A 27,714-nucleotide genomic window follows, 5' to 3' on the forward strand; every position below is an offset into this window, starting at 1 on the left:
TCTGGAAAGAACCCTAATCCTTTCACAATCTTTGATGATAATCACTTTGATGATAGTGACATTGCTTTGCACAATATTCAGTGTTATGCAATTATTTCCTGTTAGATAAAGGCTTAGGGCAAAGGGAAAATGTGCCAGGAATCTATCATGACTTGTGTCTTGAATGAGAACTTGTTCCTTCCTCAGAACATGTTCTTGATGAGAATTCTACCCACAACCCCACAGGCAGTCACGTCCTGCAGCAGATGGTAAGCAAGGCACCTCTGTCTTCTCCCTTCAAACCCGTCTTTGTGTGAATGCTACAGGATTATGCACTGGGGTGGGGCTGAGGGGGAGCAAGCTCGCAGTGTTCTCTTTGGAATTACCGTTACCTCAAATAATAAGGTTTCTGTCAACTTGTTTTGGTTTTGGCAAGTCATAAAATTTTCCAGACTCTTTTTGCCTTGAGAGGTGGACTTTCTTTTAGGCAGAGTGAGTCTGGGAACCAACGGATCCTGCAGGGAAATGGGAGCAGCCGTGCAGCCCCTTTGCATCCAATGGCTAAGACTCCGAGAGACCGAAGCACGGGGCACAGTTTCGATCCCTGGTTGGGGAACTAGATTTGACATGCAGCAATGAAGACCCAGGGCAGCCAAACAAATATTTTAAAAAGGAAAGCTTTCCCTCAGAAAATAAAAGGAAAAAAAGTGTTAATTTTGTTGTTGTCAAAAAGAAACTACATTTACTCACCCAGTACTTTAAATATCATTATATTAAGAATGGGGTTTCATGTGCTACATGTTTGTATGTAGAATTTTCTTTCCTTTTCCTGGGGAGAAACTCACAGCCCGTGTTTGGATTCTGCTTCTATGACTTACAGACAAATAGCCTCTGATGAGTCACTGAAATTCCCAGTGCTTCTCTTTCTTTGTCTATGAATGGGAATAATTATAACAGCAATGATTTATAAGGTTATTGTGGGAATTAGGCAGCACTGGAGCGGCAAGCGGCAGAGAGGAGATACCCCACGTCCAAGGTCGGAAAAGCCCCAGTAAGATGGTAAGTGCTGGAGCAGCTGCGAGGAGCTACCCCACATCCAAGAGCAAAGGAGAAGCCCCAGCAAGATGGTAGAAAGGGTGAATTCGCATTTAGAATCAAACCTCGGCTCCGCCAGAGACACTCAGAAGGCTCAAGCAAACCTTGTGTGCACCAGGACTCAGGACTACACAGAGACAGAGTCAGAATTGTGTTTGAGCATCTCCGGTGGAGGTACGGGTTGGCAGTGGTCTGCTGCAGGGACAGGGCTTCTGGGTGTGGGTATGGCATAAATCCTCTTGGAAGAGGTCACCATTAACCCCACTGTAGAGCTGCCAGAACTTACATGGGACTGGGAAACAGACTCTTGGGGGGCACAACAGAACCTTGTGCACCAGGACCCAGGAGAAAGGATCAGTGACCCCATCGGAGACTTGCCTGTGGGTGTCTGGGAGTCTCTGGCGAAGGCGTAGGTCGGTGATGGCCTGCTGCAGGGTTGGGGGCACGGAGTGTAGCACTACATGCCTGGGTTCTTTTGAGACAGGTCACCACTATCTTCATTACCTCTACCATAGTTTGGCACCAGGTAAATAGCAGGGAGGGAACACAGCTCCACCCATAAACAGAAAATTGGATTAAAGATTTACTGAGCATGGCCCCACCCATCAGAACAAGACCCAGTTTCCTCCTCAGTCAGTCTATCCCATCAGGAAGCTTTCATATGCCTCTTATCCTTCTTCATCAGAGGGCTGCTGCTGCTGCTAAGTCACTTCAATCGTGTCTGACTCTTAGCGACCCCATGGACCGCAGTCTACCAGGCTCCACCATCGATGGAATTTCCAGGCAAGAGTACTGGAGTGGGGTGCTATTGCCTTCTCCACCATCAGAGGGCAGATAAACTGAAAACCACCATCACAGAAAACTAACCAATCTAATCACATGGACCACAGCCTTGTCTAACTCAATGAAACTGTGAGCCATGCCGTGTAGGGCAACCCAAGACAGATGGGTCATGGTGGAGAGTTCTGACAAAGCGTGGTCCACTGGAGAAGGGAATGGCAAACCACTTCAGTATTCTTGCCTTGAGAACCCCATGAACAGTATGAAAAGGCAAAAGATAGGACACTGAAAGATGAACTCCCGAGGTCGGTAGGTGCCCAATATGCTACTGGAGATCAGTGGAGAAATAACTCAAGAAAGAATGGAGAGATGGAGCCAAAGCAAAAACAACACCCAGTTGTGGATGTGACTAGTGATGGAAGCAAAGTCCGATGCTGTAAAGAGCAATATTGCATAGGAACCTGGAATGTTAGATACATGAATCAGGCACATTGGAAGTGGTCAAACAGGAGATGGCAAGAGTGAACGTCGACCTTTTTGGAATCAGCGAACTGAAATGGACTGGAATGGGTGAATTTAATTCTGATGACCATTATATCTACTATGGCAAGAATCCCTTAGAAGAAATGGAATAGCCATCACAGTCAATGAAAGAGTCAAAATGCAGTACTTGGATGCAATCTCAAAAACAACAGAATGATCTCTGTTCGTTTCCGAGGCAAACCATTCGATATCACAGTTATCCAAGTCTATGCTCCGACCAGTAATGCTGAAGAAACTGAAGTTGAATGGTTCTATGAAGACCTAGAATTAACACCCAGAAAAGATGTCCTTTTCATTATATGGGCCTGGAAAGCAAAAGTAGGAAGTCAAGAAGTACCTGGAGTAACAGGCAAATTTGGCCTCGGAGTACAGAATGAAGCAGGGCAAAGTCTAATAGAGTTCTGCCAAGAGAACGCACTGGTCATAGCAAACACCCTCTTCCAACAACACAAGATAAGACTCTACACATGGACATCACCAGATGGTCAGCACCAAAATCAGATTGATTATATTCTTTGCAGTCAAAGATGGAGACGCTCTATACAGTCAGCAAAAACAAGATCGGGAGCAGACTATAGCTCAGATCATGAACTCCTTATTGCCAAATTCAGACTTAAATTGAAGAAAGTAGAGAAAACCACTAGACCATTCAAATAGAACCTAAATAAAATCCCTTACAATTATACAGTGGAAGTGAGAAATAGATTTAATGGACTAGATCTGATAGAGAGTGCCTGATGAACTATGGATGGAGGTTCGTGACATGGTACAGGAGACAGGGAGCAAGACCATCTCCAAAAAAAAGAAATGCAAATAACCAGCATGACTGTCTGAGGAGGCTTTACAAATAGCTGTGAAAAGAAGAGAAGTGAAAAGCAAAGAAGAAAAGGAAAGATTTACCCATTCAAATGCAGAGTTCCAAAGAATAGCAAGGAGAGATAAGAAAGCCTTCCTCAGTGATCAGTGCAAAGAAACAGAGGAAAACAATAGAATGGGAAAGACTAGAGATCTCTTCAAGAAAATTAGAGATACCAAGGGATGGTACCAAGGGAGATACCAAGGGATGGATGCAAAGATGGGCTCAATAAAGGACAGAAATGGTGTGGGCCTAACAGAAGCTGAAGATATTAAGAAGAGGTGGAAAGAATACACAGAAGAACTGTACAAGAAAAATCTTCACGACCCAGATAATCACGATGGTGTGATCACTCACCTAGAGCCAGACATCCTGGAATGTGAAGTCAAGTGGGCCTTAGGAAGCATCACTATGAACAAAGCTAGTGGAGGTGATGGAATACCAGTTGAGCTATTTAAAATCCTAAAAAATGATGCTGCGAAAGTGTGGCACTCAATATGCCAGCAAATTGGGAAACCTCAGCAGTGGCCACAGGACTGGAAAAGGTCAGTTTTCATTCCAATCCCAAAGAAAGGCAATGCCAAAGAATGCTCAGACTACCGCACAATTGCACTCATCTCACACGCTAGCAAAGTACTGCTGAAAAAATTTCAAGCCAGGCTTCATCAATATGTGAACTGTGAACTTCCAGATGTTCAAGCTGGATTTAGAAAAGGCAGAGGAACCAGAGATCAAATTGCCAACATCCACTGGATCATCGATAAAGCAAGAGAGTTCCAGAAAAACATCTATTTCTGCTTTATTGACTATGCCAAAGCCTTTGACTCTGTGGATCACAATAAAGTGTGGCAAATTCTTCAGGAGACAGGAATACCAGACCACCTGACTTGCCTCTTGAGAAATCTGTGTGCAGGTCAGGAAGAAACAGTTAGAACTGGACATGGAACAACAGGCTGTTTCCAAATAGGAAAGGCAGTATGTCAAGGCTGTATATTGTCACCCTGCTTATTTAGCTTATATGCAGAATACATCATGAGAAATGTTGGGCTGGATGAAACACTAGTTGGAATCAGTATTGCTGGGAGAACTATCAATAACCTCAGATATGCAGATGACACCACTCTTATGGCAGAAAGTGAAGAAGAACTAAAAAGCCTCTTGATGAAAGTGAAAGAGGAGAGTGAAAAAGCTAGCTTAAACCTCAACATTCAGAAAACTAAGATCATGGCATCTGGTCCCATCACTTCATGGCAAATAGATGGGTAAACAGTGGAAACAGTGGCAGACTTTATTTTTTGGGGCTCCCAAATCACTGCAGATGGTGATTGCAACCATAAAATGAAAAGACACTTACTCCTTGGAAGAAAAGTTATGACCAATCTAGACAGCATATTAAAAAGCAGAGACATTACTTTGTCAACAAAGGTCCATCTAGTCAAGGCTATGGTTTTTCCATTAGTCATGTATGAATGTGAGAGTTGGATTATAAAGAAAGCTGAGCACCAAAGAATTGATGCTTTTGAATTCTAGTGTTGGAGAAGACTCTTGAGAGTCCCCTGGACAGCGAGGAGATCCAACTAGTCCATCCTATAGGAAATCACTCCTAAATGTTCATTGGAAGGACTGATGTTGGAGCTGAAACTCCAATACTTTGGCCATCTGATGCGAAGAACTCACTCATTGGAAAAGACCCTCATGCTGGGAAAGATTGAAGGCAAGAGGAGAAGGGGACAACTAGGCTGAGATGGTTGGATGGCATCACTGACTCAATGGACATGAGTTTGAGCAAACTTAGGGAGTTGGTGATGGACAGGGAAACCTGGCGTGCTGCAATCCACGGGGTCGAAAAGAATCAGACACAACTGAGTGACTGAACTGAACCAAACTGTGGGAATTACATTGCTGTTGTTCTGTTGCTAAGTTGTGTCCAACTCTTTTTGACCCCATGAACTACAGCACACCAGGCTTCCCTGTCCATCACCAACTCCCTGAGTTTGCTCAAACTCATGTCCATTGAGTCAAGTGATGCCATCCAACCATCTCATCCTCTGTCACCCCCTTCTCCTCTTGCCCTCAATCTTTCCTATTATCAGAATCTTTTCCAGTGAGTCAATTAGTATATTTAAATTGATTAGCACAGTGCCTGACATGTGGAAAACATTGGATAGGTCCCTTTTAAGACTAAATATTGCACACACACACACACCCCCCCACCCCCCCCCCCCCCCCGCCACAGACCTTCAAAGTCCTACTCACGGAGACCATTACTGTGAGCATTGGATGTTTCATGTCAGCCAGGCACCTATACTGACCCTTCCAAATGATTTTCCTGGGATTAGTAATCAGAAGGGACTTTTAAAAAAGTCATCACAGGTTCTATATGAAGATAAGACAGGAAAACAGAGGCAAAGAATTGGGGAAAAAATGAATGATCAGGAAAACTTTATCAGTGGCAAGTAAAAGAATGTCTTACTAGCAGAGATTTTAAAATACCAAACATTTATTATCTCTTTTGGCACAAATTCTGAGGAACATGGTACCAGCATTAATTCAACAGCTCACTGATGCCATCAAGAAGTTTCTTCCATTGTTTCTGCTTTACTTCTTAGGTATATCAGTATTATTTTCCTTTTTGGCCACAGTTTGACTCCTAAAGTACCAAAAATTATTTCTTCCCAATAATATCCCAATCTGGGGAAGAAAGGAGTCAGTAAAAAACAAAATTTTCTGCTCCTGAATCTCTTTATTTCTTTTTCCTTTCTCTTTCTCTCTCTGTCTGCTTCTCTCTTCTCTACCAGAGCAAAATCACTCTGGTTGCTGTATCAGGAGACACCCCTGTATAGGTCCTTAGTCAGATTCAATTTCAATTTCTTATTGTTAGATCAAAGTATAGTAATCGGAGGTGTGTTCCTTAGAAATTCTACTTCATGGCTGAAGTACTCATAACCCTAACTGCTGGGAATCTTGGTGGCTGTTAGTTCTTGGATGAATTCAGCACTGAGAATTTCCCTGAATATCAGAAAGACTTTTTACACAACTCCCCTCTTCTTCCTCCTCTTCCTTAGAGGCATCTCTGTATTCAGTAATGGTTGCTGTGATGGTATAAATACAGTCCATGGGGTCGCAAAGAGTCGACCCCATGGACTGAGCATATGATACTTATGTGGAAAGTTAATTGAGATCATAAGGAAGTATGTAAATAACTGTTTGTTTTTATTGTCTCTTATTTATCCAGGATGATATAAAGACTTGGCTCCCTTGCCTTAATGTGCATGTGCCTGCTCAGTTGCTCAGTCATGTCTAACTCTTTGCAGCCCCATGGACTGTAGCCCACCAGGCTCCACTGTCCATGGAGTTTTCCAGGCAAGAATACTGAAGAGGGTTGCCATTTCCTTTCCAGGGGATATTACAGACCTAGGGATTGAACCTGGATCTCCTGCGTCGCTGGCAGGTGAATTCTTTACTGGATTCCTTTACACCACTTGGAAGTCCCTTGCCTTAAAGTAGGAGACGCTCTAAAAGACCACCCCAGCAATAAAGCTCAGTATGGGCTCAAACTTTTATTGCGACCCATTGCAGCTCAAGTCTTCCGTCTGTACAATCCTGATCCTTTACCCTGTACAGGTGTTGATCTTCAAAGTTGTCCCCAATAAATGCCTTACGCACATATCTCCATCCAGGGTTTGCGTTCCAGGGAACCTGACCTGCGAAAACCAGTCACTGTCAGAGGAGACTGTGGTAATGTGATTGGCTTAAACCATTATGCTCCATCCAAAAGTACCCTGAGGCCAGAGTTTTCATTTTATTCCTCTGGTTTCTCCTTCGTAGTCTCCTTTATTCATTCTTCCTCAACCTGCTCCTGCCTTGTGTTTTAATATTTGAATGCCTCACAGTAAAGTCCTTTGTTTTCCTCTCCATACAGACTCACTGCCTGAGTGAACTCCTCCCATCCATGATCTGTGTGCTAACATCGCCCACATTTATTTATTTATTTTTTTAACCCTGAGCTCTCTCTCAAATTTCCAACAATTTTGTTGTTGTTGTTGTTCAACTTCCAACCTACTCTCTCCGTTTGAGTGTATAAAATCACAAACTCCCTACATCCAAAGACAAATTCCTACTTTCCTATTCAAGCTTGCAGCAGCTCAGGGAATCTATTTTTCAGTAGCTCAACTGATAAGCATGGGAATAATCTCTGTGTCCAACTCTTTGCCACCCTGTGGACTATAGCCTGCCAGGTTCCTCTGTCCATGGGATTCTCCAAGCAAGAATACTGGAGTGGGTTGCCATGCCCTCCTCCAGGGGATCTACCCAACTTGAGGATCAAACCCATGTCTCTAAAGCCTCCTGCATTAGCAAGCGGGTTCTTTACCACTGGCATCACCCAGAAAGTCCCCATTTCCTCATTCCTTGTATCTAATCCATCAGGAAATTCTACTGATTTTACCTTCAAAATATACCTGGAACTTGATAACTTCTATCTTCACCATTGCAACCCTGGTCCAAGTCCTTGAATGGAATCCTTGAATATAATATGTATAGATTCTGGGGTGTGTGTGTTTAAATGAGTAAAAAAATTAAAAAAAAAATATGAGTACTGATTATCTACATATGTGACATACGATGTTTTGGTAAACTAGGTATGAAGGAATTCTTAACAGTGAAAGCTTTCGTATGGGCTGACAGAAGCAGTTTATCTAGGATGATTCAATAAATAAACATTTATTAAGGGCCCAGTTGTAGCTTAGGTACTATTTTGGGGGTACATTGGGCAGAGAGAGTATAAAATAAATAAGCCTAACCATCTTTTACTGTCACTCTATTATTAATTTGTTGAATACTGATAGACCCTGGGACACTTTGTTTCCAATATTTTGAACTCCACAACTGGAGAATTTATCTCTAGCTCCTTCCTGTCTGTAACAGAGTCACAGCAGAGTCAGGGCCTGCATTGAAATCGGTAGAGAAATGAATTGATTTCCACCCCTCTTTCCTCCCATTTTGCCCCACCTTCATCTTCTCAGTATTCACTCATTGCTTCAACCATAGTGTTAGGTAAAGGGTAGACAATGAGTATTGCTTTTCCAGAGTAAGTGATAAGCTCAGACCAATAAAATAATTTTTAGAGAAATAAACTGTCCTTGGATTACCCTCTTGATCATATGTGTGAATTCAATAAATCCATCAGTTCAATTTGTGACTAAGTATACTCTCCCCTCCACACATGCTTTGTTATTTTATTGGGAAGAGTGTTTTATGTCTTCTGTGTTTCTTTTTATATCATGAAGCTCACATGAAGTCCTCTTAAGCATGGTCTCCTCCTCTACCCCTCCGGGAATCTGGGCTCTCGCTTTCTCTGGATGCTGGAAGATTTTATATTTAGTACCCTGAATTCTGTCTAAAAACTTGAATTCAGAATTGACAACAGTAAAGCAAAATTGTTAGCATTGGTATCAAACAAAACCTTGAGTTTTCTAGGATGAAAATTATGAATGATGTAATGAAAAAAAGAAAATCAGAGACTTGGATGCAAAAATCACAGCATTTAATGAAACAAACTGTGATAAGAACTCATAGCAGAGTGAACTCTATTCAGAATGTGAGGTGGTTCATGGATTTCTTCCAGGTTTGAGACAGGAGAATAAGTTCATTCAAAGTAAATTGTTTTCTACCTGGGATTTAAAAACAGTTCAAACAATTAATAAATGTGTGTATATACATATAAATACAAACATAGAGGTGGGTAAACAAATACATATTTACAGACATGTACAAATTCACATTAGCATACACATAATGTGTATAAAATATGTACATACATATTAATAACATATCAACTCATAAAACAAACACAAGAGTTTTTTAAAATGAAACATTTATGAAAAGCACATATATAGTTTCGAATTCCTTAAAGTTATTTTAAAGACATTAATAAAAATCTTAATGCTGTCCTATCAGAGTACTTACCTAATGTACATAATTGTACAGACCGTGTGAAGCACCAGAGACTTCTTTTTGCTTCATCTATTGTTTTATCTTCTTAGGTTTTCATTTTCTCACCAGATGTGTTTTTAATAACTCATGATGCATATGATTTCCTTACCTTTTTTGTGTATTTTGTTTTGTCTCACTGAGAAACAGAAACACTGTTGATATTGTAAGAAGCAAGGGCATATTCATCTGGAAAATAGAAAGTTCATCCTTATTATATCTCCAACTTTCTATAACCAGATGATGTCAGACAATATAATCACACTAGGTCTAACACTTCCAGTAATCTTTCAAGAAAGTCAATTCCTTCTATTTTCTAAATCCAGGAACATCATATCAAAGTTTAAGGCACTTGACAAAGTACATTCAATTAGTGAATGACAGAGTCAGAATTCAAAGACTGCTTTACAGGGGTTTCCTTGTGATCCAGTGGTTAAGGATCTACCTTCAAATGCAGAGGACGCAAGATTGATCCCTGGTGGGGGAACCAGGATCCCACATGCTGTAGGGCTACTGAGTCTGCGTCCTGCCATGAAGACCCAGCACAGCCAAAAAACAAAAGAATGACAAAAAACCCCACCAAAAATCCCCAAAGACTGGTTGACAAACTTCTCATGACATTCAACAAGAAATTAATAGCACTAACCTTCCAGGGAACATTTTAAAAAAATCTTCTGAATAGCATTAGTAACTGCTTTGAAACCTAATCAAGATTTGCCTATAACATTTCAGAATATTTCTCACTCTTCCTCTCAAATTAAAGTCCATAGATGTATCATGAAATGGTAAGTTTCAGCCATTAACAACAAAAACAACAGCAACAAGACCTGGAAGCTTAGCTGGTTTGTATTTCAAATTAAAGGGAGTGCCTTCTCATTATATCAAAAGGATTCTAGGTGTTGAAAAATTCTGGCAAATAGAAAAAGGCCCAGTCAGAAGTTTGTATATATATGTAAGTATATATAAAAATATATAAATATTTATAAATAATATAAATAAATACATATACAAATATAGATACATATATAAATATATAAAAATTACATTAATATATAATATATGTATATATAATGGAGTAAAAAAAAACAACATGTAAAGTAAACCCAGATATTGAAGACCAAGGATGATTTTCAAAAATTAAGTAGTTCAGGGAATCCTAGATACAGATGTAACTTCCAGTAGTTTTAAAGCATGGTTGTTGCCTACCTACCTTTTTCATAATAATCGTAGACCATGACTGGGGCTGGCTGAATGTTTGCCACGTGGTTGATTTGCTCAACAGAGAAGGTGAAACTCTTTGCTGTACCTGAAACCTATAAAGATACAGATTATAAATACACCAGAGCAGCCCTGCAAAAAAGGAAAACCACAGAGCAAATTATTTCCAGAAGTTTATGATAAATCCAGGGTGTCATGATCTTACATAATGACAAAATAATGAATTAAGTAACATTAAATTGTGCCAAATGTTGTTTCACCAATTATATTGAGGTACAAGAAAGTTGAAAATGTTAGAAAAATGTAGGCATTTGTGTGGATGTTAATGATGTATACATAGAAAGGATGAGTCTGAAACTCGTGCCAGCCTCTGCTGGAGTTCAAGTCAAATTATAAAAGAATTGTACATCTTTGACCAGACTATGTTAGATGCTGTGAGGAATAAAAGAATTGGGAAGTGATTCTTCTAAACTTGAGAATCATCCAGTTAGCCAAGGCATATACGAAATAGCATAGTATTTAAGAGGGAAAAAACAATTAGTGGGGTGGAAGAACACTGATCACATTTAACATCTCACATAGTTTTGACAAACCCTATCATGTATATTTATGAGAAATCAAAGCATCCAGTTACTCTTAGAAGAAAAAGAAAGCCGCGGAGAAAAAAATTATTGTCAACTTACATTTTCCAGGTAGAAAAGAACATGGTCATTCTTGAATTCACTCTTCATTACTTGGCCATTGTTTTCAAGCTTTAAGGAAATTGGCAGGCAGGGATAAATATGAAAGAGCATCATTTCAGAACTGAATGTTCCATGCTTTTTCTCTAAGCAGTAACAAGAAGTTATTTTATGGAACATTCATTCCCTTGTGCCATGATGTTTTCATAAACACAAGTTAGAACTAAATTTAAAAAATAAGTTACAAACTATTGGAAATAATGACTTCTAATTGCTATAAATCAAGAATCCATTCCACCACTGTTTTAGCAAAAATATGAGTGTGAACTGTGAATGTTTGTTTAAGTGAAGAATTACACAGCTTGGCTTTGCTAACCAACTGTTTCATCAACACACTACTGCTTTTTGGAGGTCGAAAGACTGGGCTTCTCTTACTTACCTCTTCAATGGATGACATGACTGGAGTAAATCCTGATAACATTTTTACATCAACAAGGACCATGTTGGAGTTATTGCGAGTTCCCGTATACCTGAAATTTAAAAACAAAACACTAACTTAGACATCATTTTAGAAGTGACTTAACCTTATGGCAAGGATATGAGTACATTGATGCCAATTGGCTCGAAGCCTGGAGGAGAGGCAAAAGCTGGAGAATAAACATCTGAAGATAGTCATTCTCACACATCTGGAAACAAGCACAATTAGAGTGATCGTGGCTGAGATGATTCAAAGCAACATAAATTGGAGTAAAGAATGAATGGACCTAATATCCCCAAATCCTGCTTTTAAGCTTACTTGAGGCTTTAAAGTCAGAACTTATGGACAAAACTTTTAAACTTATATTACACATATGGTGGCTCAGTGGGTAAAAATATGCCTGTAATGCTGGAGAAACAAGGGACACAGATTCCATCCTTGGGTCAGGAAGATCAACTAGAGAAGGGTATGGCAACCCACTCCAGTATTCTTGCCTGAAGAATCCCGGGGATGGAGGAGCCTTGTGGACTACAGTCCACAAAGGTGCAAAGAGTTGGACATGACTGAAGTGACTGAGCATAGCACACATACTTATGTCAGCTTTAGATTCTGTGCAACACTTAGAAGAGACCCATATTTAAAAAGCAGGATGTTGGCAAAATCATACAACATGTCCCCAAGAGATCTTCTAGGTTATACCCCCAACTTTGAATAAAATTGTTGGAACATGAAGTTGAGAGCTGTGTATTATATTATTAGCATTAGTGTTCAACAGATTTTCATTTTGAAATCCTGAGAAAAATCCCCGAAACTAATTTTACTCAATGTTTCTCCACGCATTAACCAAGACTAAAACTCTTCAGTGCCTATAAATTATATTTTAATTCAAGAGAATTACTTTGCTTTTCTACACGAAAAAATATCTAAAATTTTGCTTTGTGTACAGTTATATTAATGATTACATAAATGTTGGCAGGTTTTCTCTTCGTGGCCCACCCATGCTTGTCTTTAGAAAGAAAATTGTATCTCTGTTGTGCAAAACTGACACACAGAAAGGTGGAAGCATGCTGAAGGATTAGTGTGGCAGAAGCTTTCAAACTGCATACAGCACAGATTATATTTGCATAATTCTAGCTCTGACTTAGTTGAAGATGTACTAAATTGTGATGTGGGCACAGAGAGCAATGAATTGACCACATTATAGAAATATCATCATCAACATGTGATTATTGACATTATCAATGTATAAATATTTTTTATACAATTTAAAGATTACTCTCCATTTATAGTTATTACAAAATATTGGCTATATCCCCCAGGGCTGTACAATACATCCTTGAGTCTATCTTGTACCCTCCATGGTTTGTGCCTCCCACTCTCCAATCCAGATTCCCACTCCCCCTTCTCCCCACTGGTAATCACTAGTTTGTTTTTTATATCTGTAAGTCCACCTCTTTTTTCTTATATTCACTAGTTTGTTGTATCTTTTAGATTCCACATGTAAGTGATATCATACAGTGTTTGTCCTTCTCTGTCTGACTTATTTCACTTAGCATGTGCTTTGTACTTAGTCTCTCAGACATGTCTGACTCTTTGCAACCCCACAGACTGTAGCCCGCCAGGCTCCTCTGTCATGGGGATTCTCTAGGCAAGAATACTGGAATGGGTTGCCATTTCCCTCTCCAGGGTATCTTCTCAACCCAGGGATTGAACCTAGGTCTCCCATACTGCAGGCAGATTCTTTACTGTCTGAGCCACCAAGGAAGCCCTTCATTTAGTATAAGGACCTCAAAGTACATCTATGGGCTTCTTTATCTATTCATCTGCTGATGTACACTTAGGTTGCTTCCGTGTCTTGGTGATTGTAAATAAAGCTACTATGAACATTGGAGTGCATGTGTCTTTTCAAATTAGTGTCTTTTCTATATTTTGTTAGTGTTTAAGATAATTCTTTTCTGATGCACCACTTTCTCTCTAACCTGAGAGTTGACATCAAAATGGGACACTTACCTGAGGGTTACTGTCAGGTCAAAATTACTCTGGGATACATCCGAAGAGTTTTTCTTTACTATTTGTAAGGAAAGGGAAAATCCAGATTCCTTTTTAGGTAGCAGCACAGTATACCTCAGGGTAGCCTAGAAAGGATAGAAAAGTTTTAGGAAAAAAATCCATCCATCTAGCCTGTAGTAAAAACTGAAGCACTTATTGTTTCTCTTATTTCCATTATTGCTGTTGTTGGTCACTAAGTTGTGTCTGACTCTCTGCAACCTCACGGACTGTAGCTTACTGAGCTCCTCTGTCCATGGGGTTTCCCAGGCAAGAATACTGGAGTTGATTGCCATTTCCTTCTCCAGGGGATCTTCCTGAGCCAGGGATCAAACCCCTGCCTATCCTGCGTTAGCAGGTGGATTCTTCACCACTAAGCCACCAGGGAAGCCCTCATTTCCATTATTAATGCACTTTATTTTATAACTTCATTATCAGGGAATAAGGCTAAATGTAATCATTTGATTGTCAGAAGACACAAGAATCTTTAACAATGTAATTTAATAAAAATATCAGAACACCCTCAGACACTGACATTCCTCAACAAACTTCTCAGTTATCCAGTTATCTTTAAGAGTAAGTAGACTTTTACAAAATAACTTTAGTTTTCAGCTGTTGAGTGGAAAATATCAATGGAGGAAAGTGTAATCATGAAAATATGCAAGAGTAAAATAGCACTTCATACATAACTGGAAAGATAGTCTGCCTTTTTTATGGGCAAATACCCATCTTCCTCACAGAGTTCTATTACCTGGATAAATGCACAACCTTGTCCTTCCACATCTACTGTGTATTGTCCACCTGCTTTTGTTAGTTCTGAACGTTGGACCAATAAGTGATTATCACTGTTAACCTGGAAAATCTCGTTGAATTCTTCACTGCTTAAGCTGACAGTGACTTGATCATCAGAGAAGATTAAATTCATGTAGCGGGTTATGGCAAGAAGGCAGATGGGCGTATCCTGCACAGAACAGTACAAGCAGCATTCCAAGCTCTGTTATGATGCAATATTAGTCATCATGTGGCCATGAACTTTAAATCAACCCATAGAAATATTTCTGACATGTCAATAGAACACCAAGAAGCAGTATTCTAAACAACAGGAGAAACATATTTGCTTGTGCTAATTGTTGTCACTTTCTTTAACAGATCTTAATTAGATCTAAAAGTCTTCTAAATAATTTTATAATATCCATGTGAAACAGTGCTCAATCTTTTCTGAAAATTAAGGTGTTATGTAATTTGGTTGCCATAGACAGTTTATGCTCAACTGTCTTCAAAGATGGGGAGTCATGTGTTCCCCATCCCGATCCCCCCTCCCGCTTCCCTCCCCATCCCATCCTTCTGGGTCTTCCCAGTGCACCAGCCCCAAGCACTTGTCTCATGCATCCAACCTGGGCTGGTGATCTGTTTCACCCTTGATAGTATACTTGTTTCAATGCTATTCTCTCAGAACATCCCACCCTCGCCTTCTCCCACAGAGTCCCAAAGTCTGTTCTGTACATCTGTGTCTCTTTTTCTGGTTTGCATATAGAGTTATTAGCCTTCAACTAATAAAAATAAATGAAAAAAAAAAAAAAAAAGATGGGAAGTCAGAATCCAGAAAGGATGTTGGGAGATTCACTAACATATGGTTTTACTCAGAAACTAAGACTGAAAAAAAGAAAGGAAGGAAGGAAATGATTTTCCTTGTGGGAATAAAACTTGCATTTCTTTGCATTAAATTTTTTTGCCTATTAAGGAAAGACATAAGTCATTGTTTTTGATACCCATTTATTTGGCTATTCATTCATTTGATTTTTCCAATGTATAGACCACAGAAATAGGGAGAAATATTACTTCTTGGATGACATGAAGTAATGGTTTGACCAAAGTATTCTTATTGTTAGGGCTCTTGTGTTTATAACAACCAACCTTTCTAGACTTTCATTCTATTTCTGCTGTATAAATGGAGATACAAATCAGGCATACATTCCCTGAGAGGGGATTTTATTTTATTCATTTGTACATAGAAAATTCCTAGTAGAGTTCCTGGTATACAAGAACGGTCCAATAAATGCATGTTGACTAAATATTGGGTCACCTGTAGAGACGTGGATGGACCTAGAGACTATCATACACAGTGAAGTAAGTCAGAAAGAAAAAAATATTGTATATTAATGCATAATGTGGTATCTCAAAAAATGGTACAGATCAACCTATGTGCAGGGCAGGAATAGACACACAGATGTGGAGAATGGATGTGTGGACATGGGGTGGGGGAAGAAGGGGTGGAATGAATTAGGAGATTTGGATTAGTATATATACACTATCATGTGTAAAATAGATAGCTAATAGCACAGGGAGAAGACTCTTGAGAGTCCCTTGGAGATTCAACCAGTCCATCCTAGAGGAGATCAGTCCTGGGTGTTCATTGGGGACTGATGCTGAAGCTGAAACTCCAATACTTTGTCCACCTCATGTGAAGAGTTGACTCATTGGAAAAGACCCTGATGCTGGGAGGGCTTGGGGGTGGGAGGAGAAGGGGACGACAGAGGATGAGATGGCTGGATGGCATCACTGACTCGATGGACACGAGTTTGAGTAAACTCCAGGAGTCAGTGATGGACAGGGAGGCCTGGCGTGCTGCGATTCATGGAGTCGCAAAGAGTTGGACACGACTGAGCGACTGAACTGAACTGAGCACAGGGAGATCAGCTCGGTGTTCTGTGATGGCTTAAAGGGGTGGACTGGGGTGGGGGTAGGTGGGAGGTCCAAGAGGGAGGGGGCTATATATATACATACATCTGATTTGCTTCATTACACAGCAGAAACCAACCCATTGTAAAGCAACTAAATCCCAATAAAGATGATTTATAAAAGCAAATATTCCTTGTCTCAGGAGGTATTTCCTACTTTTGGTATTTTTATGATATATATCTATATTATATGTTATCTATAGTATTATAGAGTGGCAACTTTTGCATTGAACATATTGTGGTTATATTAGCAGATCCACACCACTCACCTGAGGGGAGGAGAAGCCTCCGTGAGAATTCATCTGTTGGGCAAGCCACTGAACAATCTTACTGGCGTAGGTCAGGTCAGGGTTTTTCTGGGAAATCACAGCCAACAGCACATAGCACGTCTTCTCCATCTCAGCAGAAGGAGCCCGAAGAATAAAGAGTGGAGATGCCTCTGTCTCCAGTTTCTTCGGTTTTCCCCAATATATCACATTATCTGAGAAGAAAAGAAGAATTTTCACACAGTCCCTATGAAAAGAAAGATGCAAATGTCATCCTTGACCTCTGTTATGGGTTCATTGTGTCCCTCAAAATCCATATATTCAGGCCCTACTCCCTAGAACCTCAGAATGGAACTCTACTTGGAGATAGGGCTTTTAAAGGGGTGAATAAGTTAAAATGAAGCCATTTAGATGGGTCTTAGCACTTGGCAACTAAACAACAACAACAAATATATCCTTATCAGAAGAGGTAATTTGGACTCATGAAGGGGGCACCAGGAATGCATGTACATGGGAAAAAACACGCGAAGATGGTCAGAGAAGATGGCCATCTACAAGCTAAGCAGAGTGGCCTCAGAAGACATCACACCTGCTGACATCTTGATCTTGGAATTCTAGCTCCAGAACTATGAGAAAATAAGTATCTGTCATTTAACACTCACCACCCCCTCCACCCCCACCTCCCAGTACAGAGTTTTCATTGGGCTGGCCAAAAAGTTTGTTCAGGTTTTCATGGGAAAACTCAAATGAACTTTTTGGCCAACTCAATATTATGGCAGCCCTAGAGAACTGATGCAACTTCAAATAGCAACTTCCTAAGGTCAAAGTTTTTGACCTGAAGTTCAAGGCCAAAGTTTCACAAACAGTTTTTATTATCTGCATTCACTCCACTAGAGTTTCTTTACTTCACTCATTTGAGAAGAAATGAGCAGAAAAGAAGAAGAGGAAACTAGAAAATATATAATGTTTTGTTTCTTTTAAAGGTCGCTCAGAAATTTCATAAGAGAAATAGAAACATGCTAGAAAAGAGCGGCTTGCTATGTGATTGCTCAGTTTCATCAGTTTATTCTCAGGGTCATCTCCATTAACAAAGAAGTGAAGTGAAGTGAAATGAAAGTTGCTCAGTTGTGTCTGACTCTTTGCGACCCCAGGGACTGTAGCCCATGAGGCTCCTCTGTCCATGGGATTCTCCAGGCAAGAAAACTGGAGTGGGTGGCCATTTCCTCCTCCAGTGGATTTTCCCCCCTAGGGATCAAACCCTGGTCTCCTGCATTTCAGGCAGATTGTTTGCCTGAAAGCCTCTTCATTAGCAAAGGTGAATAATAATACTTACTTAATTTTGTAGCAGATTCATCCAGGGTCCGGAGTAAGAATTCCACTTGCTCCTCTTTTCCAGCTAATGTAAAAACATAAGCTAGAATTGCAAGGTTGTAGCCATTTCTGATACCATTTGCCAAGGCTTCCTCTAAGCAAAAGAGCCCATTTCGAAGAGCGGGAAACTAGTCAAGAAGAAGAACAATTCATTTTAAGACGATACTTGAATACTTGTAAGCTTGACTGTTTAAACTAATCATTCTTTATAATGTATATAATATACCCTGGAAATATATTTTACATGCAAACCTGTTCATTTCTGTATATGTGAATTATATTTTATAAATATCATTAAAATTCATTTTTAATGGATTATCAGTATTTGAAAAAATTTAAATAGTATGAAAATGGCAATCTCTGTCTGACTGGTTGTATTTTAGTTAATGATATAAATGTTTTCTGTGTGGCAAAGTATAAATATTTATTTTTAGACCTAAGATATTTTACACTAATGCCCAAAATAGGAGCTCGTATTTCTAAAGATGGTTTTTGAGGTATACCAATGACCCTGAAAATTCCTAGGATCTTATTTCAAGAATAGATTTTGCAATTGGATAATTTGAACTTTGGATTGAGAGGCAGCCAAGATGAACCACACTTAAGCTGAAAATGTTTGCATACTGAGTCAGTTAGATAAACAGAATATCAGGTTATAGTTATACTTGGAATAAGAGTTCTTAATCTGAAATTATTAGCTGAACTTCAGGAGATATATGGCATGAAATGGTATGCAACCAAAATGGTGTGAAACACTTGTATAAGTGTACATATGTATATCTTCTCTAGGGAAAAACTCAGCACTGTTCATCAAAGGTTTCTATGAATCAAAAAGGTGGTGCTAGTGATAAAGAACCTGTCTGCCAATGCAGGAGACCTAAAAGATGTGGGTTTGATTCCTGGGTCTGGAATATCCCCTGGAGGAGGAAATAGCAACCCATTCCAGTATTCTTGCCTAGAAAATTCCATGGACAGAAGAGTCTGGCAGGCTACAGTCTATAGGGTCTCAAAGAGTTGGACATGACTGAAGCAACTTAGCATGCATGAATCAAAAAAACTTTTGCAAGTGTAAAGTTAAAGAGTGATAATTAATTAATTATTCTCTTGATGTTTCACCCAATCCAGGAATTTTAAATCACTCTGAATTGATAGTCAAATTCATGTGCGTTCAGCTGACTGGAACTAAAAGACAATGGGACCCATACAGTGAAATTGAGTCCAGCTTCAAGGAATGCAGCAACGATGTAGGCAGTGAGTACAATGTCCTCTTCATCTCCAACCTAAACACAAAGGAGCCATGAGTTATATAGGACAGCAGAGCACAAAAGAACAGCTATCTTTCTGAAGGGAAACTAGATAGAGAAACAGAGGAACTTATATCATTAAAAAAATATTTTTTTTGACCATGGTGCAGCATATGGAGAATACCAAGTGATATACCTAAATATGGACAGGAAAAGGGAAAGAATAGGTCTATCAAGGACAGACTTCATTTCATTTGCATTTTGACCTGAAGCAAGTGAGGTCCTCATGCTTGATTTAAGGAGGTATTGGATCAGTGCTTCATTGAAACAACATAAATAACAAGATCCTCTTCGTAAACTGGCTTACCATTCATAAATAGAAATGAATAATGTTTGACTTCAAATTTATAAACTGCTTCCTCTCTAGGTTCTTTTTCAGTCCCCTCTCTCCTATTTTCAGTTTATCTACTCACGGAGACTGGTTCTAAGAAAGGACTGAGAACAGTAAGATAAATAATAGATTCAAGAGGAATTCAGTGTAGGCTGAGGGTAACATGCAGGCAGCAGTAATAATGGCTTTTATCTACACACCACAAGCCTATCATGGCAGCAGAAGGAGTAATATTCATAAGAAGTATACTCATGTTTCCAAGAGCTGGATAAGGCAGGTAATGCAAAGGAGAAAGGAAAGCTTACTTGTATGAATCACTCACCTCCCAGGCATTGTTGAAAAGCTTGCCATCACTTTTAAAGCAACCATCTATTTTCTGTTTGCTTGCAAGCCAGATCAAGGTCTCCCTTTGAACCAGTTCATCAATGAAGACATATTTCTTCATTCCCGCAAATGTCTTAAAAGTAAGAGCACTGAGCCTGTAAAGCCAATCATCAGTTAGACAGAAGTTAGATAAAAAAGAAATGATGTCAGCTTCCCATCAGGTCCATCATCACTGATTGCTTTGGGTGATGGGTGGATCTAAACTGGCTGAGAGTGACTGTAACAAGTCTTGATTGACAGCAGTTCTTTCCTTTGGGTCAGTAAAGTGTTATGAATAGCAATATGTGAAAGTAAGAGCATGTAATTTCCAGCACGTTTACGCACAAATTTCTATAGAATCCATCAGACTGTCCATACATGAAGAAAGAATGGAATGGGTGTAATTAGGTGCTTTGGAGCCTTATAGTTTTACTTTCCTCAATCTACATGGGGCTAAGAGAGGCAGACTAAGATGTGCCATTTACCACAAACTGTGGAAGTATTGGTGGGCGTGTCATTAAATGACCAGACATCTAAACAATCTGTTATGAGACTTTTAGTACATTGTTGCTTTAAAGTTGGAATAATCAAATATTTTAGTTTTATCTGACTCACCTCTAGGAATTCACTCTGAAACACAAAAGTGTTGCTTTGAAATCCCCACCAAACGCAATTCCCCTCAGCCCCTCACAAGTCCTCCTCAGATCATTCTTGTATTATTTAAAATAAAATTTTCATCTCTTACCATATGCTTCCTTCCTGATTCCTCTGCCAAAACACGCTATAGGAACCATCCAAGTTTTTGAAAGACAACTGCTTCTGATAACCTAAAATACAACATGGTAGGAAATTATTCTTTAAGAAAGAAGAAAAATAATGGTGTAGTAACAGCCCCATGTTTTGGTATTAGACAGACATAAATGACTAGATGATCATTTCAATTTTAATTTCTGAAACTCAGGTTCTCCATCCATAGGGAGAAAAGATAGCTTCTACCTTATAGGGTTCTAATGACAAGTAAGATATTCCAAGTGACTACCTCTAACTCAATAGTTGTTTGATATTACTAATTATTTAATTCTTTTTCTTGGGGTTATTTTATTTAAGTGTTATTTTTCTGAAAAAAAAAAAAAAGAACAAAATAAATTATACTCCTGAACTTTTCTTTGATATCACATTTACAAGATCTTTCTAAATACAAAACTAATCACTTAATCTCAATGGAATGCAATTGTGCAAACAAATATAGAAGTTGATAAATGAACTGTTTATAGCTACCATTAATAACAATTACAAAACCCACTAACAAAGTAGTTGTTATTGGCAAAATATTAGGCATTAAAAAGAAAACAAACCTGAGCTCATAATGTGAAACAGTACAGATCTGAATTGTGAAGCCAAATGATCATACAGATATTGAATTCCAAAAAAGCCTCCAAACAAACAAACAAAAACACCCCAAAATAGAGCTAGGACTCAGAGTGACTCAGTTCTTCAGATATACTTTTTCCCCATGAGACTACCTCGTAAGCTTTAAAGCTATCAAGCTTTATGACATCTTGATATTAGTAATAATTTATTTAATCTATTATAGGCAGAATTTATTTCAATCTTCTCACCATTAGATAAGAAGAATAAAGCTTTAGATTTAATTTCTTCCGTCAGTTGTTTAGTAGATTTCAGATAGTCTAGGATGTAGGTATCAGATGCTAGCAGGGCAATATTCTGTTCTCCACCTCCATAGGGCATTTGGAAAAGATTCTCCAGATTCTGTATTGAAAGCCCTAGAATATCCCCTAAAAACACAACAAACAGAATGTTCAGTTCAGTTCAGTTCTGTTCAGTCACTCAGTTGTGTCTGACTCTTTGCGACCCCATGAATCGCAGCATGCCAGTTTTCCCTGTCCATCACCTTACTGTTTGTCAAACTTGGCATCTCAGCATTAATGACAATAGGTGAAAGAGGCATAGTGGAAGGAAAGAACATTTTAAAATAGGTCTAAAATGTGGAAACAAAGAATGTTTTCATGAAGTAATTCTAAAGAGGGTGAAGTGAAAGAGGTTTCTGGTATGAAAAATGTTTTGGAAAATCTATTACCACAGAGAGAAGGAATTTAAGAAAGTGTGTTTGTTCACTTAACTGCTTGCTGATTTGGTTTTTGACAAGCTGACCCTCTGAATTGTACAATGTAATCTATCTCTTCCCCCAAAATGTAGATGTTAATAATAGACAAAGAAATTTGACTTCTCTGGAGCAGTTTTCTCCTTTACTGAGGAAATTTCCAGCATTTCTAACAAAGTCTATTCTGATCTCCAAAGGTATATTTAATATTTCAGATGGACAGGCTATAATAGGATTCTTTGTTTTCTAAACACCAATTGCCATTCAGCAGAAAAAATATCTTCTAGGGACATAGATTAAAAAAAATTTTTTTTTATTGAAGTATAACTGCTTTACAAAGCTGTGTTACATGAATCAGCTCTTAATATATGTATACATATATCCCCTCTCTCTTGAGCCTCCCTCCCACCCACTCCCCCATCCCACCTTTCTAGGTCATTACAGAGCACCAAGCTGAAATCCCTGTGCTGTACAGAAGCTTCCCACTAGCTGTCTCTCTTACACATGGTCGTGTATACTTTCCATCACACAGGGACATGGATTTGAAAACGGTGCTGTAAGTCCTTCAGATACCATGCAGAAACAAACATAGGAGGTCCTCCTCAACAATAATTCCCTCCAACTGATACTGTAAGAAAAATCTCTCCATCCTTTTAAGTTTTTTTTTTTTTTTTTAAGACCACCTCAACTAAGATGTTCAAATCACTGTGAAACAAAAAATTTAACCAACTTACCCACAACAGTGAAAAAGGCCCTGGTTGATCCTTCTACGACATCATTTGTCAAATTCAAATCTACCTGCCTGGAGACTTTGGTGCCTGGAAAGAAAAAAATATCAATAAAACAAATAATGTTTGGCTTTCTTTCATAAACAATAGTAGCAGGTTTGTGGGACAAACATATTAAGTAATATATTTCATTATTTCTATTTCTTTTATAAGTTGCTTGTTTGAAGAGATGAACTTTAGGTTTTGATCTAGTTTAGAATAACAATATGTTTAGAAAATGGATATAAATCTGCAAGTTAGAGATGGCCTCTATGCTCTGTCAGTTTAGTGCCTGAACTACTTGTGTATGAAAAAAAAAGTAAAAACTACTGATTATGACATATGGAACATTACACACGAAAGGGAAAGCTTGGAGACTCTTACTAGGCATTAAAATCAAGTCATCAGGAAATCCCCTGGCAGACCAGTGGTTAGGACTCAGTGCTTTTACTGCTGGGACTCGATTCGATCCCTGGTTGGGGACTAAGATCCTGCAAGACGTGCAGTGTGGCCCCCCCAAAAAATAATGTTAATAAGGAATTTTTTAAAAATCAGATCATCATCAACCACATAAAGCAATACTCATGAGGCCCATAAAACTGGCTATTGAAGGGCAGTGATTTTCCATGGTTGTTTCATCCCAGGAGTACAGAAGCAAAGGTTACATTATGGACTGCTTACACTATGTGCTGTTTGGGCATAATCTTGACTTCCCACTGACCAAAACTGAGCCACACTCACATGCAAGATGAGCTCCACCCACCCCACCCCCCAAATAATTCACAAGATGAAGGAAGTAGGCTGAAACAGATCGATGTCATAGATGAACAACAAAAAATAACCTCATAAATATCCTTTATGCTTGCTAAAATTATACAATGAAGACTGGGCATGAAATGAAATAATCCTCCATTGGATATTCAGAATAAAGTCACCGAGGTCCTCAGTATAGCAGTAAAGTGGAAGAAGAGGAAATAAACAGACCTGTGGATAAATTTCCTTTAGGACTAGTTTGACCATGTAGAAAATCCTACAGCACATGGAAATCTGCTCAATGTTACATGGCATTCTGGATGGGACGGGAATTTCGGGGAGAATGGATACATGTATATGTATGGCTGAGTCTCATCGCTGTTCGCCCGAAACTATCACAACGTTGTTAACTGGCTATACCCCAATACAAAATAAAAAAGTTAAAAAAGAAAAGATCCTCTTACCTTGTGTACAGATTAGGAAACTTTGAGTCATCTCGTTTTCAATACCTTCAGGCTATCAAAGAGTAAAGTAAACAGAAGCATAAAGTCAGGGATCTGGGTCATCTTTTCACACAGAAAAAGCAACCAAGTGTCTGCTCACATAGGCATGGCTGGCTCATGGTTGTCGCTGGAGAAGATGCATTCATTGTCCCCTTCTGTTTCTATCTGCAAGTCACTCTATGTTACCAACACCCACTTTGGCCCTGTGTTCCCATAGTTCTCTGTGGGACAGAGGTAACTTCAGTGTCTTAGCGGAACATACTCAGCTTCCCTGGCACTGTCCAGCTTCTCCAGTAGACAAACAAAAGTGTTTTGCAAAGTAAGAACATGCCGAAAGGTGAGGTGAGAGATGCCACTGACAAGCAGTGATTCTTTTAGAGGATGATGAGGCCTGCACGGGCATGTAGATTTGTCTCTTGGATTTGCGAGTCAGTTAAAGGAAGGGAGGGAAGAGGATCAGGTAAGAGGATCAGGTGTATAGGAAGTATCATGAGTCAGGAGCAAACAAAAAATCCAAGCCTGTTTCATGAGTTACATTCTTCTATCCTGGGTTAAGTGTTAATTAAAGAATGGATGAATTTTATTGCTGTTTTAATTTATTTAAAATGTCATGTCTTGTGTCAATAGTGAAAGTGTTAGTTGCTCAGTCATGTCCCACTGTTTGTCAACAGTAATTATAATTATGGTCAATTAAGCCTCTTCACAGAGAATGTCCTTTATAATTTAACCTATTGCATGCATGCTAAGTCACTTCTCGTGTCCATCTCTTGTGACCCTATGGACTGTAATCCGCCAAGCTCCTCTGTCATTGAGATTCTTCAGGCAAGAACACTGGCGTGGGTTGCCATTTCCTCCTGCAGGAGATCTTCCCGACCCAGGGATGGATCCTGAGTCTCTTATGTCTCCTGCATTGGCAGGTGGGTTCTTTACTGCTAGCACCACCTGGGAAGCCCATTAGGTACTCTATTTTGTATGTGGAGGGCTTGATAGTTTTGCATGTACTTACCTGTACCAACAGACTTTTGATCACAGTATCTTTCCAGTTCAGATTCTGCCTCTCAGGTGCTTCCTTTGAGCAAGCACTACTTTGCCTGGACTCAGCAACTATGGTGATATTCACTTTACCTGAAAAACATTCCCAAATATAAATTACATTGACCACTGGCCCCTTCTGTGAAGGGAGATGATTAAAAGTCTATAAATCACTTCTTGAATCAGACAAACTGAATCTTATCATCATATTTATTCTTGGGCCAAAATAACTCATTCTTTCTCCTGCCCGGAGATAATGTGATGTCCTTTTCTATCTCTTTCAAGATTCCTTACATGAAGTAAATGATTCACTTACCTAGCTAGAACTTAAGAAATTTTATGGAAAAAAAGAGAATATTCTGCAAAGCCAGTTGAGCAAATTCCTTGATATGGATTGCTTTTAAAGTTTATATATGACAATAAAGGGGCATAAAGTCAGAAAACTAAGCCTTCTAACTTTTTTCAAGATTGAACAAACCAAAACAGTAAACTACGACATAGTGGAAAGGGCACTGAATTTAAATGAAATGTTAGTGGGGGATCTATTGTTTTTTACTCCCTGTTACATCATGCGTGCGTGCATGCTAAGTCAGTTGAGTTGCATCCACCTCTTTGTGAACCCCATGGATTGTAGCCCACCAGGCTCCTCTGTCCATGGAATTTTCTAGGCAAGTGGATTCATTATCACTAGCACCACCAAGGAAGCCCTATCTGGGAAGCCATCTGGGAAGTCACTGGGAAGTGATATCATAGGTCATAATTAAAATGGGTCTCCAATTTTCTTGTGAAAATTAGAGAAATAAAAAATATAATATTTTTGGTTTCATATTATCTGTATGCCTATATACCTATGCATAACCAATACACTGTTCTTGTTTTTTGTTAGTGTGTCTTGTTTCTTTTTTAAGATGGATTTTTGACACTCCACTCTTAGAACGGTGTCCTCCACTTAAAGTCATAAAACCATACAAGTCAGTACAGTATTCTATCTCAATTGCTGGTGGAAGATTTTTGAAGACCTTGTATAGTTAGAGAAATTGAGAAACTTAAAATCTAGTAGGAAAACTAGTCTTATGCAGACCAATGTCAGGTGGACTAAAGTGATCTCATAAATTACTCTTTATTGCTAAAGGAATATAATGAGTAGAGGATATGAAATAAAGGAAATTTTACTTTTTGATATTAGTGATAATGATGAAAATGTGTTTACTACATCTAGCATTCTTGTTTACTAGATTCTTTTTAACTTTTCCCTTCCCTTGTATTTTTAACAAGATATTGTCAAATTTAGTTTTCTATATTGCAGATAATCTATGCACTGAGACTGTACTCTTCTCCGTGTTTAACTCCCATCTGAGTGTTCAGTGCTTTGGGTGTCTCAAAACACATCTACTAGATTTACAAATCCTGGCAATCATTGAGATTGAGGAGCAATTTTTGTTTAAGTAACATGAGTTCCTGATGGCAAGTGAAGAAGCAAATGAGAAGTGAAGAAACTGAGGAGCATTAGTGACAATACGGTCTTCACTTGGGTGGACTTGATGTGTAATGCAAATTAGCCTTTACATTGTATTTCAATCACATTCTGCTTTTAAACAAATGGAGGATGGGTTTGCTCCACACAAATATTAGCAAAACCTGAAATTAGATTATAAAAACAGGATTTTAATTGAGACCCTAAAAAAATGAGAACTTTTAAAAACAGAAATTTCAAATGTGAGGGAGAAAGTTATTTCTGTATAGAGGATTTAAGGGAAACAGAGACAATAAAAATAGACTGTTTTTTCAGGAGAGGTTGGCATAGACACATAATTACTTACCCAGCTTCTTAGGTGTAACAGTCCAGACATATGTCTTTTTCTCTGCAGCTTGGATAATCTCACTGCTGTTGTCTTTAGGGGTACTGATATCTGCCTCAAAATCCTGAGATGCTTCCAGTTGAGTGAAAATCTAAAATAACAGTCATGCAATGAGAGTGGCACTCTAAATATTTTGCTGCCACTATTCCTCCTCCAATCTTGAGAAAATTCTACTTTACTTGTTTTATATCATCAAAAATAAATGATACAAATGACTCCTCTCATAAGAAGATAAATCTGGCATGACACATACTATAAAATGACTTTCTTAGAGCAGTATTTAAATCACTGCTGTAAATTAAAGCAAATTTTTGTTTGCTTTTCAAAGTTTGTTTTTTTTTTTTTTTTTGATGTGGACCATTCTTTAAAAGTCTTTATTGAATTTGTTACAATATTGCTTCTGTTTTATGTTTTGTTTTTTTAGCCATGGAGCATGTGGGCTCTTCTCTTCCCGACTAGGGTTGAACCCTCACGTGCATTGGAAGATAAAATCTTAACCACTGGACTGCCAGGGAAACCCTAGCAACTGTTTTTGTTTGAGGAAAAATCTTATGACTCTATCGTACCATTTTGTATTTGAGAATAAAAAGAATATGGCAATATTCAAGGAATCTCTTGGCCTCGTTAGATTTTGACTCC

General features: G+C 38.8%; 1 protein-coding gene and 1 long non-coding RNA gene across 3 annotated transcripts in view; one reads left to right on the forward strand and one right to left on the reverse strand.

The window, feature by feature from the left end:
- Positions 1-153: 153 nt before the first annotated feature.
- LOC122680593 lies at positions 154-27,675 on the forward strand. The gene is made up of 4 exons (XR_006336726.1): positions 154-248; positions 6,654-6,756; positions 19,167-19,292; positions 27,500-27,675. It is a non-coding gene; the product is annotated as an uncharacterized LOC122680593 (long non-coding RNA).
- LOC122680592 (ovostatin homolog 2-like) overlaps positions 8,782-27,714 on the reverse strand; it is a 49,526-nt gene continuing 30,593 nt past the window's right edge. Inside the window, exons 20-36 of one of the 2 annotated variants that reach the window (XM_043882140.1) lie at positions 27,037-27,166; positions 25,191-25,309; positions 24,146-24,197; positions 22,896-22,979; positions 21,659-21,835; positions 20,785-20,866; positions 19,999-20,155; positions 19,247-19,321; positions 18,004-18,169; positions 16,674-16,885; positions 14,418-14,627; positions 13,631-13,755; positions 11,582-11,672; positions 11,146-11,214; positions 10,455-10,557; positions 9,357-9,433; positions 8,782-8,925 (exon numbers count right to left, since the gene is read on the reverse strand). In XM_043882140.1, the coding sequence (XP_043738075.1) occupies positions 9,381-9,433; positions 10,455-10,557; positions 11,146-11,214; positions 11,582-11,672; positions 13,631-13,755; positions 14,418-14,627; positions 16,674-16,885; positions 18,004-18,169; positions 19,247-19,321; positions 19,999-20,155; positions 20,785-20,866; positions 21,659-21,835; positions 22,896-22,979; positions 24,146-24,197; positions 25,191-25,309; positions 27,037-27,166 (1,905 nt within the window). In that variant the 3' untranslated portion in view covers positions 8,782-8,925; positions 9,357-9,380. Of the gene's footprint in view, positions 8,926-9,356; positions 9,434-10,454; positions 10,558-11,145; positions 11,215-11,581; positions 11,673-13,630; positions 13,756-14,417; positions 14,661-16,673; positions 16,886-18,003; positions 18,170-19,246; positions 19,322-19,998; positions 20,156-20,784; positions 20,867-21,658; positions 21,836-22,895; positions 22,980-24,145; positions 24,198-25,190; positions 25,310-27,036; positions 27,167-27,714 lie in introns of both variants that reach the window. The other variant, XM_043882139.1, reaches the window with a different exon arrangement.

This window comes from Cervus elaphus, chromosome 22, assembly GCF_910594005.1.
Source record: "Cervus elaphus chromosome 22, mCerEla1.1, whole genome shotgun sequence".
In the NCBI taxonomy this organism is placed as follows: Eukaryota; Metazoa; Chordata; class Mammalia; order Artiodactyla; family Cervidae; genus Cervus; species Cervus elaphus.